The sequence below is a fragment of the Nematolebias whitei genome, chromosome 20, assembly GCF_014905685.2.
Source record: "Nematolebias whitei isolate Nwh7 chromosome 20, NemWhi1, whole genome shotgun sequence".
In the NCBI taxonomy this organism is placed as follows: Eukaryota; Metazoa; Chordata; class Actinopteri; order Cyprinodontiformes; family Rivulidae; genus Nematolebias; species Nematolebias whitei.
The window spans coordinates 37929042-37941467 of record NC_056517.1 but is presented as its reverse complement, the minus strand read 5'-3'; the positions used below and the strand labels follow the sequence as shown (position 1 = coordinate 37941467).

The 12426-nt window shown below is 41.9% G+C and overlaps 1 protein-coding gene across 1 annotated transcript in view; it reads right to left on the bottom strand.

Moving 5' to 3' along the window:
- Positions 1-11941, bottom strand: part of cntnap2a (contactin associated protein 2a) — a 412697-nt gene extending 400756 nt beyond the window's left edge. The window contains exon 1 of the mRNA XM_037694005.1: positions 11836-11941. Within this exon, the coding sequence (XP_037549933.1) occupies positions 11836-11941 (106 nt within the window). The remainder of the gene's footprint in view (positions 1-11835) is intronic.
- Positions 11942-12426: the final 485 nt, after the last annotated feature.

The window sequence follows — 12426 nt, the reverse complement described above, 5'->3', positions numbered from 1 at the left end:
GGCTGAAACGGAAGTGGCTGGAACGGAAGTGGCCGAAGCGGACGTGGTTGAAACGGAAGTGGCCGAAGCGGAAGTGGCCGAAACGGAAGTGGCTGAAACGGAAGTGGCTGAAACTGAAGTGGCTGAAACGGAAGTGGCTAAAATGGAAGTGGCTGAAACGGAAGTGGCTGAAGCGGAAATGGCTGAAACGGAAGTGGCTAAAATGGAAGTGGATGAAACGGAAGTGGCTGAAACGGAAGTGGCCGGAATCAACTTTGAAAAAACAGAATCACATTAAGCCAAACCAGAAGTAGTCGTGGTCTTTTGAAAAAATCAATGATCAAACAGTCAAAAAGTGCAGTCTTCCAAAAAGCAAATCTTTTCATATTTATTTTCTGACTAATATTATAATGAGCAACACCCTTTGTATGCACAAGATACACAAGATATTTTATTCTTGTTGACTGAAGTATAATAATCTTATGTTTTTATTTTGACTAAAATAAACCAAGTTGCTACATGTGAGAAAAAACAAAAAAGAGGTAACCACTTTTCTGACCACATTTTTAAAACTAAAATAAGTTGGAATAACCAAAAATAAGTACTTTGACTACTACATTTTACAATTTTTGATTTGCAATTAGATTGGTTTAAAAGCACTAAAACAAATTCCTGTTGGTTGTGCCAAACAGATCGGGTTACACAAATTAAATTTGCATTGCAATATTCTCTCCATAGTTATTAACATTTGAATAAATTGCCTTTTTTAAAAATAAAAAGGTGACCATCATCCTGAGTGGAAATAAATAAAATATAAAATAAAAGGTGACCATCATCCTGAGTGGAAATAAGTAAAATATAAAATAAAGGGTGACAGTGTTACAGAAACCACAAGCTGCTCCTGCACAGGCGAGCAGCAGTTTGAGGCTTGAACAGATGTTGCGCTGTGGTTTTTAAAGAGTAATCCCAGGATTCATTCCCATCAAGCTCTTGTCCATCAGACGGGTTAATGTTGAATTTAGGTTAAAGAAAACGAACGAGATCACTTTTACTCTCAACTGACCGCACACCTAGTATACATTTACGATTGAAGAATGTTTTATTTATGTGGAAACACCGTGGCAAAGCTTCTAATAACCCAGTGATGTCTGCTGGTTATTTTTTCATCAGGCAGCGTAATTAGCTTAAAGCTTGATTAAATCACACGTCTGACTGTGTAACATACAAGCACTAAATAATGCATGAACGTGTGGTTTACCATGCCAGCATAATTGTAACTTGTCCTGAAAAAAAAAAAAAAGGAAGAAGAATCCAACTGGTTTCAGGCCAGAAATTTAAACTAAAACCAGTTTATATTTGTAGCTGCTTTGGTCAAAAAACGTAAATGTCATGTTCTCCTGCGATGTCTTAAAATCTTGCAGGAAGTGATCAGAGAATGGTTGTGGAGAACCCGACACCAAACTTTGTTCAAGCCAAAAGCCATTGTCAACACTGGAGAGTAAGCACCCTTGATTCTAGTATTGTTTGTGACCTTTGACCTGTACTGTGCGATTTAAATGACATGACACATTACTTCTTCTCGGTGTTAGTATGCAGTCACCAGACAAACATGTTTGTTATTTTCACAGTTCTTTTCTCTTGATGTCTAAAACTAAATTAGCTCCAGGGTCAAAATAATAATTAGCCAGATTATGATTTCCTAATAGAGTTAATTATCAACATGACCTTGTTTTTGAAACAAACAGAAATCAACAAACCAAAAGGTCTCCAAACAAATGCCTTCAGTCATTCAGCACTTTTACCAACATTTCTGTTGTTAGCTCATTAACCAACTTCACTGACTCAACCTACTGTAGGATTTATCACTACGGGAGTAACGGTGGTTTAAATGGAGATGTCTGCATGCATTGATGCTGTCACGGTGTGAAAGAGCTCAGGACTTGAGGTCCAGGTTCAGAGGTGCATCACCTTGACACCTCTTTCTGCTTCTGTATTCTACAAGTACAACAGCAACATGGGCTAAATGTGCATCACTGTGGACATGAAAATGTTTGCTTTCCAAGTAATATGTTGAATCAGGTCCACTTAGAGTCCTGAGGATTAGTCAATGCCAGTTGTTTGATTTACTAAAATCAATTTGAATATTGCAATGAAATAAAAATGGAAATAAACCTAGAAGGTGAGGAAATGCTTCAAGCATATTCTGTAAGGTTGTTTATTCCACTAGCTTCCTACAAACAAGACACAGAAATGGTTGAATCAAAGAAATTCATTATGATTGTAATGAAAAGCATCCATTTTCCATCCATTTCCATTTTCTTCCGCTTATCCAAGGCATGGTCGCGGGGGTAGCAGCTTAAATGGGGAGACCTAGACTTCCCTCTTCCCAGCCACTTGGGCCAGTTCCTCTAGGGGAATCCCGAGGCGTTCCCAGGCCAGCCGAGAAACAGTCTCTGCAGTGTGTCCTGGTTCTTACTCTGGTTCTCCTTCCGGTGGGACATGTCCTTAACACCTCACCAGGGAGGCGTCCAGGAGGCATCCTAACTAGAGACCAGAGCCACCTAAACTGGCTCCTCTTGACGTGGAGAAGCTGCGGCTCTACTCTGAGTCCCTCCCAGATGACCGAGCTTCTCACCCTATCTCTAAGGGAGAGCCCAGACACCCTGCAGAGAAAACTCGTTTTGGCCGCTTGTATCCGTGATCTCGTTCTTTCGGTCACAACCCAAAGCTCATGACCATAGATGAGGGTAGGAATGTAGATCGACCGGTAAATTGAGAGCTTCGCCTTTTGACTCAGCTCCCTCTTCACCACAACAGACCAGCGCCCGCTTCACTGCCGATGCCGCTCCTATCCGCCTATGATTTCTTGCTCCATTTTTCCCTCAATCATGAACAAGACCCCGAGATAAACTCCTCCATTTGGGGCAGGACCTCCTCCCCGACCCAAAGGCACTCTTCCCTTTTCCGGCTCAAGACCATAGCCTCAGATTTGGAGGAGCTGATCCTCATCCCGGCCGCGTCACACTTGGCTGTGAACCGCTCCAGCAAAAGCTGTAGATCATGACCTGCTGAAGCCAATAGGACCACATCATCTACAAAAAGCAGGGATGCAATCCTAAGGCCACCAAAATATATCTCCTCAACGCCATAAAAGTTATGAACAGAATCAATGACAAAAGGCAGTAAGTCCAACTCTCACCGGGAACGATCCCGGCTTACTGCCGGCACTGTGAACTAAACTCTGACACCTGCAATGAAAAGCATTTAAAGACAAATCAAACATTGGTAGATTCTAAAGAGATGTGTAAAGTTGTTTGAGAACAATGATTCATTTAAGAGCTAAAACGTCTACGGTACTCCATGATGAGGTTCAAATATCCCGACGGTGAGAAATTGTGTGAAACTTCTTGTTAAGTCACTTGCTGAAGTCCAAGCAGATCCGAACTACAGAAGGTCTTCGAGTCAAAGTTGAATTCATCAACTTTTAATCTGAGTATCTCACTCAGCTGTGACTGCTGGCTCCGTAAGGTGTCACAAATCAGAAGGAAACACATTATCTGTTGACGTCTTACTGTGATTTGAATATTTGCAACCAAGCAGTAAGAGATTAAGCATTTTTTGCAGATTTTCATCCATCCATTACTTTACCCGCTTCTTCCTTTCTGAATCGAGGGGGTCACTGGTGCCCATGTCCAGCAGTCACAGTGCGAGAGGCGGGGGGACACCCTGGACAAGTCTCAGTCCATCACAGGGACACGGAGACAAACAAGATAAACAACCATTCACTCGCTCACTCACACCTAGGGACAATTTAGAGTTACCAATCAGTCTAACATGCATGTTTTTGGTCTGTGGGAGGAAACCGGAGAACCCGGAGAAAACCCACGCAGCTCGGACAGAACACGCAAACTCCACTTAGAACAGTCCCCACCTGAGATTTGATCCGGCAACCTTCTCACTGAGAGGCAGCAGCTGTACCAACTGCGCCACCGTGCCTTATTTATTTTTAATTTTTTTGCAGTACCAAATTTGAGAATTATTATTATCTGTATTATTAGTAGTAGTAATAGTATTAGTAGCATTGAGCCGTTCTTTTTATTTTTTCTTGGTAGGTTTAAGCATTTATTTTCCATTTACACTTCATTTCATTTTTGTCGGTGGTCTAACAGTTACATTTAAAAATATAAGTACAAAAATAACAGTAAAAAAAAAAAAAAAACATGGAAGATGGATGATCACCGACTCGTGAAACACTAAAGAAAAACAAGTTTCCAGACAAGTGTTGTTCTTTTTCTCTACCACTGCAAATTGAATATGAAATATAACAACATGAACACCAAATGACAAGATGTCAGAACACCCCCACTGCTTTCATCATATTTACTTGACGGGTCTAATTTCATCCTTCTCAGAGTTCTCCCCTCGTCTTCCTCGTCCATCTGACCATTTCACTCCTGAACTCTATGACTCTTGTCTGATGAGGTGGACAGATCCTGCTGACTTTAAATGAACTCATCCCACTGTAACTTTATATCATCACCATTTCACACAGAAACACAACCACTGTCCGGTACAGCCAAGCGTGAATGTGTTTATTTGCAGCTACGGAGTTTTACAGTCAAAATACTACCGTCCCCTTTAGATCCCAATATTTTCACTTAATAAATCTCAAGCCAGCTATATTCAAGGATCTCTTAGCCTTAGTGGGGCAAAGCAAAAGAGAAAAATGTGAGTGAATTTGCGCCTCTTTGTGTGTGTGTGGGAGAGTTTAGTGTTTCGTTCCTGTCATTGTTAAGGGAATTATGCTGTACGACTTGTCAGTGTGCATTTGCATCAATGTGGCCCTGTTCCCATGGTGAAACACTGATAGGCCCTGCAGCAGAATTCACTTCTGAGAAAGATTTTTGACTTTTTCAAGGGAAATTATTAAAATGAACTGTTTCCCTACTTTACAACACTACCTGGTTCCTGTTGTTGTATTGTATTATGTTTATAGGAACGTTTCAAAAAGCCTTCAGACGAGCTCATGGCTAAAGCAGCTGCAAAGGCACTTCTTTCAAAACGGTTAGAAAATAATCAGAATTGATGTTTGAAACATTTAAAGATTTTTCTTTTTTTTTTATGCTTACCACTACGTCATGGTTTATTTATCGCGGACTCGCTCTATCGCGGTTTTTCAAAATAAGACTGGACATGACACACAGTTGGCTGATTGATGGATGAGCCGCACGATCGGCATGGATTATTTATTTTAAATAAATTATTTTAAATTATTTAGCACCTCCTGCACCTTTGTGCAGACCTTACTGCAGGATAAACTCCCTGCTGCAGCTGATCAGCTGTTCTCAGTGCAGAGCGGAGAAGTGGGCGTGGCCAAGACGCTTGCAGGTGGCAAAGAGCAGAGGAGGCAGGGAGCTGAAATCATGACATTGTGCTCTTTTAGAGCATTTAGAAACATTGTTCAGAATATTGCAAGAGTGTGGGAAGGGTTTAAAATACTAATTAACTAAAATAAACTACTACTTACTACTTCTATTACTATTCCTACTTTGCGGTTTTTCACTTATTGCGGGGCTTCAGGGTACGGACCCCCCTCGATAAACGAGGGACTACTGTATACCAAGAAGAAATGAATACAACTGCTGCTTTTCATGTAAGCTTTAGGAGCATATGATGACAAAAATAATGTTTTAGCTGTTGTGCAAAATGTCATGCTTTATTGCAAAATATGCTCAGAGTGCGTGTTGGTAATGACTCTCAGCTACTACCACGTCAGATTTTAGCTCCGTGTTGTAAAATTGAACTATAGCCATATTTTTGTTTTTAAGATTAGTCGTCTGTGTCGGCCATTTTGCATTCGGTTGACTCCGAAATGTAATATTTTTTTAGATATACATCTGTAATTACTTTCTGCAAGGTTCATCGAATTTAGTTTTAAAGTTTGCGATATTTTGCTAACGGACTCACACACAGGCACGGGCAAACCAATCAGCAGTGAGTCATTTTAAACAAAAGATAAATGAAATTATAATTTTGCATTTAACCAAAATGATTTATCATCAGTTTGTTTTTTCTTTCTTGAGACGTGTCTTGTATTGAAGAGAATTCTCTGATCGACTAATCAGAGGATCATTTAACCAAACATCTTGCTGCCCTGGTTCATCTGCTATAAATACGTTCTACAGTTTATTTACTCATCAAATAGATTTGTGAGGGAGAAGATGGCATGAAAACTGTGGTTCTGTGTCAGAGATCAGATTGTTTCTATAAACAAAGACAGACTTTTTTTGTTGTTGTTTTTTACTCCAAAGTCTTTTTGACTTCATCTTTCAAACGAGGACAGATTAGAGAGCTTCAAAATGCCGAACAGAAACTCCATCAGCTGCATCTAAAACACAACCGGGCAGACCAAAAAGCACCGTGCCACCAGAAGATCAATACATCAAGCTTTTATCGCAGAGATCAACCAGACAGAGAATTTACTAAAATAAAAAATAAGACGCATTAAAAAGGCTCTCAGAAAGCGGCTGTCTAGTACAGATCCCAGAGGAGAAACATCTCAGCAGGGAAACAAGGACGAGTACAGGAGGAGAGTGAAACACCAGAATTTCACAGCGACTGATGGAAAAATGAATTTAATACCTTTTAAAGTTTATGAGTCGAGGCAACGGCATGAGGATGTAATTACAAGGACATGAGGGATATTAGAATATCATACTAGCAGTGCATCTACGTGGACATGATATGAACTTCTCACCACAAACACCAGAAAGTGAGCTCATTAAATATTCATGGAAGCCTGACAAATAAAAAAAGCCAAACGTTTGACGATCATCAGAAGCTTGAAACACTGTTGGACCACACAACGAAACATGGCGACAGTAAATCTATTCTGTAACAAACTATCATCAGTAGATATGAGAGTCTGACATACGAGGGGGTCAGCGGACTAGATGTCTAAGGGTTTAGAGAGGAGAATATTTTATGTCTGTTTATTTTACTTTGGTCCATGTCAGCTAATGAACTAAAACAGTACAGAGAGTTTGTTTCTGCTCTCAAAGCCTGCACGAGCAGGTGCATCACATACACCCCTGGAACAAAGCAAGCCTGGCTTTTTATTTTATTTTATATCATGCATATATGTATCCAGGAGTGAAAGAGTTGGGGAAACTCTGCAGGGACTTGGAAGAAATGATCAATAGAAAAGACAAGGAAGGATGAAAATGATTAGAGCGAGTTGATAAAAGCCACGTCAGGAGCGACGAAATTAGAAATACACGAAGACAAACGAAACAGGCTGGGAAGAAACGGACGAGAATGACAAAATCAACGAGGACTCTGCAGACTGAAAGGGGTGATAGGTGGAGAAAAAGATGGATTATTGCAGTAGCTGAGGCAGAAAGTGGAAAAAGCAGAAATGCGCAAGTTGTTTTTGAAGGAAAAAGACGAGTAAAAGCAGCGGTAGAAGTTGAAGAGTGACGTAAAAATGCTGGGAACAGAAGCAGAGGAAAAATATATTTACAAAAACAGAAAGGCAGATTTAGATTGAGGGAAGGAGGAACATGACAGAGCAGTGAACAGCTAGACCTTATTAAGAAGATATGACTACTTCTCTCACTTCCAAACGTTACACAGCAAGCCACTCTAATCTGAGCCTGCTTCACCCTGCCTTAATCCCATCATCATCATCATCACCCTCTAAAGAGAGACAATTCACAAAATGAGATGCGGGACCGGTGACAGGTTTACCTGAGTGTTAATCTGCTGGATTTTTTTATTTTATTTTACAAACATACAAATTCAATTTGCTTCTTTTTAAGTGACAATTGATCGACGATCAATCAGGAACATGACTCGTGGTGCTCGAGGTGAAACCAGAGTGATGTTTATGTCAAACGGCCAATGAGGACAAGCTAATCTCATTCTAAATTAGAGCAACTCTGGGAGCCCGTTCAGTCATCCACGGACAGTGACGCTTCTCACACACCGAGCAGGGACAGCGCAGATGTTTCACTCTGCTTCAAGCATCACGATGGCACTGATTCTAGAATTGCGCCGCTCAGAGTGGCTTCATGTTGGAGCAGCTACGTTACATTCATGCTGAGATTTTGCAAACTTTAGTTCCACTTTTTCTGGATGCAAATAGTTTTTGTGATGATCGTTTCCTCTGGTATCGGATGCTGTGCAGCTGGAAGGATTTTTACTGAAACTATTTTAGTTTTGGACATTTGTTATGATGCGTAGCCATGACAATAAGGTGTTTTTTTATATTTTTACAACCGTGAGCAGCTGATTAACATCTCAAAACTCAAATAATTGCTTAACTACAGCCCCAAATCTCAAATGAGTTGAAAAGGAGGCGCAGTAGATGCATACCCATCTCCTTGCTGGCTGTGCTCGAGTGTCTGACCACTGAGATACTGGAAATGGCAGGAAATGCAGCTCGTGGCAGCAGAAGGATGGGATCATCCTCCGACACCTGCAGCTGGCCGTCTGCAGTGACGAGGAGCTCAGCAGCTGCTGGGAGGAGTGGCCATCACTCTGGGCGGAGGTCTTCCCAGCATTTGGGTGGTTCTGCAGCCCGGGGGAAACAAGAGACCAGCCGAGTCTGGGTGGACAGATCAACAGCATCTGTGGCCAGTTTCTTCAGATCCACTGTGGGACGGACCTTTACAAGAGATCCTCCCTGCCTACAGCCATCAGCATCCCATCTCTTAATGAAACGAGGATGATGAGTTACAACTTTTAATTTCCCTCTGGGATTAATAAAGGGTTTATGAATTGAATGCACATCTTAGCTACTCGTGCAAAACAGGAGTATATAAAAAAGAAAAGCTCATACCAGTTTAATTATTTTTAATTCACCATTCTCTTGCTTTACTACATGACCTTTTCAGCCCACACTTAAGGACGCCACGCAGTCAGTGGGTCAACCAACCCCTTGACTTGACTGTGTGAACGTCTCTCGAGATTGGAAATACATTTCTTTTTTTAAATCCATGTCCCAGACCACTGACCAAAACGTTACGTTTTTTTCCCCGCCAATGTTTCACTTACAGTCCCTGAGGCGGGTCGAGGGGGATTCAACATCTGGTTCAGATGGCTTTATCTCTCGTGTGCACACAGCTGTGCACAGAAATCCCTCCACATCCTGTGCTTCTTTTACGGATGTTTATTTTCATATGTGCACATTTTTATTGTAAAAATCCACCTGCATCTCTTGAAAACAGATAAAAACACAGCTGATGTGACTGACCTAAAAACTTCAGTTTTCTGTCATCAGTTCCAGGAAGTGAAAAAGTTTGTTGGGGCTTGTCAGCAAGTATTTTGGTGAATTCCAGTCTGGCTTTTTTTTAATGTTTTTCCGTCAATAATGGAGCTGTTTCAGGTCTTCTTCAAAGGAGATCATTAGGATTTAAAATGTGACGACTGGTGGGAGCAGAAAGAGATGCCGCCTACCTTGATCTTGCAGTCCAACTTTGGTTTGGAATAGTTTCCTCAGCTCTTATTCTACAATGTGCAACATCTGATCAACCTGGGGTTGCACATCCTCTTGCATCCACATCCTAGGTGGTTGGTGACGTACACTCCCATGATTAAATTTAATAACACTGGCAGCTGTGGTCAGAGGGATCTCAAGCTATATTTAATGTGGATTTTTTTTTTTTTCTGAGCTCATCAGACAGCTCTCACCTTTGCTTTCTCGTGGCCACCTTGAGTGTGGTTAACAGGAAGACATCAAACTACCCAGTGGCTGTTTGTCCCTTTAAATAGGCTAAATGGTTTATAAAGCACTAGAAGGCAGCCGTGATACTGACTGAAGTCACAAACTTAGTTTGCAATATGACTTTAATACAAGTATTAAATTTCTCTGAGTTTAACTCCATCCATACATTATCTTTACCCACTTCTTCCTTTTTGGGTCGTGGGGGTCACTGGTGCCCATATCCAGTCCTTACTGTGAGAGAGGCTGGGGACACATGGACAGGTCTCCAGTCCATCACGGGGACACGGAGACAAACAGCCATTCACTTTCTCACCTAGGGACAATTTAGAGTCACCAATCAGCCTAACATGCATGTTTTTGGTTTGTGGAAGGAAACCGGAGCACCTGGAGAAAACCCACGCATGCACGGAGAGAACATGCAAACTCCACCCAGCCAGGATTTCAACCGGCGACCTTCTCGCTTAGAGGCAACAGCTCTACCAACTGAGCCACCGTGCTCTTTAAATTCATTTTATATATATATGTTTTTTTGTAAAATAAATTACAATTCGCATTTGTTTTGTTTACACCATGACACTGTAAGGGCATGCAAACATGTCATATAATTGCTTTTAAATTAAATGTTACCAGGAGATTCTTAACACTGTTTACGAGCTGTGAGTGTATCAACAACTTTATCTTTTACTTAATTAAAGATGTTGTGGAGCTCTATAGGATATACTTACTAAGATAACATCTTTTCCTTAATTAGCTCTGATTTTATCTCCTACAGAAAAAAAAAATAAAAAAAATGCACTTTTTATCTTTCTGTAAAAGTGCTTGATTTAATTTAAACATGCATCTGTTTGCCAAAAGAAACAGAAAGTATGTTGTGATATAAAGAAAAGCACAGTAGAATTTATTTTAAACTTTTCTCTCCGTTATGGTGTTGAACACGCGCGCACAAACGTAGCTGCACGTGAACGCACCAGCAGCACTAATTGCTCGCGGGAGCATCTCTCCCTGTCAGGCGGGATGATTAATGATGTGCGACCCCGGACACATCCAACCAGGACCGGAGAAGATCCGACAATCACCGGGGGGTGGGTGGGGGCAGGCCGGGGTTTCTGTCCCACTAAAGCCCCCGGAGGACCGGCTGAGTCTCCGTCAGCAACTTCCTCTGGAATCCCACCGAACCGAGGAAACCGAACCACTGGGGTGAGCTGCAACTCTCTAATCCTGAAAATATTCTGGATGAAACTGAAATAGATCAAAGAGTATTGTCCTAAAAACAAAGACGTGACCATTGGACAAAGACAATAAAATAATAATATCTGTGTGACTATGTCGAGAGCCACGTGACCTTGTCAGACTGCCTTCCTTAAGACAAATTAAAGTTGTCCATAATCCCAAACTTTTACCAAAATTAAAGCGTAATCTAAACCAGACTGAAGAAATCTCTATTGAACTGTTCTTCTTAAATCCTGTTAAAAGAAAAGGCTTAAAATTACCATCGTTTTCTGTCTGTTGTCACTTTAAATTAAACTTTTTATCTGACCATCTCTGCCTCTGATCACATGAGTTTGCATATTTATTCCTAAATTATCACCTATATCACATTTTCATTCACACTGAATAAAATTGTTTTTAATGTCTAATTTACTCTCTATAATTAATTTCATTCTTAATTTATTATTTTGTTAAGCCCAAGAGGCTATAATTGATTAATTGGCTGATTAATGCCTCTTGTCATCAGTTTGGGTTCAGCTTCAGTGAACTGGACAAACCCCAAAGAAACTCAATAATCTCATCCATCATTAATAACTCCAAATCTGAAAGTGTTTCTAGATTAACTGGTTCTTAAACGCACTCGATGCAAACAATGAAGTTGCATAAAAGCAAAACAAAAGGAGCAAAAGCACGTGTCAGAGGATCCAGCCCTTTATGAAAACCGGTGTTTAAAAGCCTGCTGGCCACAAAATCTGAACGGATGAGATGCAAGAGAGTCCACACGTGCAACTCAGAGCCCGGTTTAGCAGCACCTCTCCCCGGTGCAGCTGGCACCACCAGTTCTGCCCCAGACTGTTTCCCAGCCTCAAATCCATCCAGCAACAAATAACACGCCAAAAAATAAAGCACTACCAACTTACGGGTTGTTGGTAGAGCTCCGTCCACATTGGTGACGTGGCAGAAAATCCAAAACGCGACGGAGGACCGCAGCAGCAGCGGCGGCGGGAGTCTCCGCGCATGGCGCATGTTGGCGGCGGCTGCGGGCGCAGGAGGAACCGGGAGGCGGGGAGAGATCCGTCAGCCTCGCTTTGCTGTTGAGGACTGACAGAGAGGAGTGTGGCGCAAATACTCTCACTCTCCCTCTCTCTCCCCCACTCTCTCTCTCTCTCTCTGCCTCTCGATGATGTAAGGATCGCGCCGTCAAAGAGCCGGAGCTTTGAAAGCAAATGATCCCTGCTGCTTCCCACCCCTCGCCTCCCTCTTTATTTGGTGACTCCGTCTTATATTTTTTGTTTTAAGGAAACAGCCGAGTTCCACTTCCAGACGACCGGGGACGTGTCTGGGACTTGAGAGATGACGCTGCGCTTCTCGGAGCCGCCGGACTGATGCGCTCCGATGCGCTGTCCGTGGTGCTGAACTTATCCAGCCTCCTTCACACTGCCCTCCTCCTCCTCCTCCTCCTCCTCCTCCTCCTCCTCCTCCTCCTCCTCCTCCTCCTCCTCCTCCTCCTC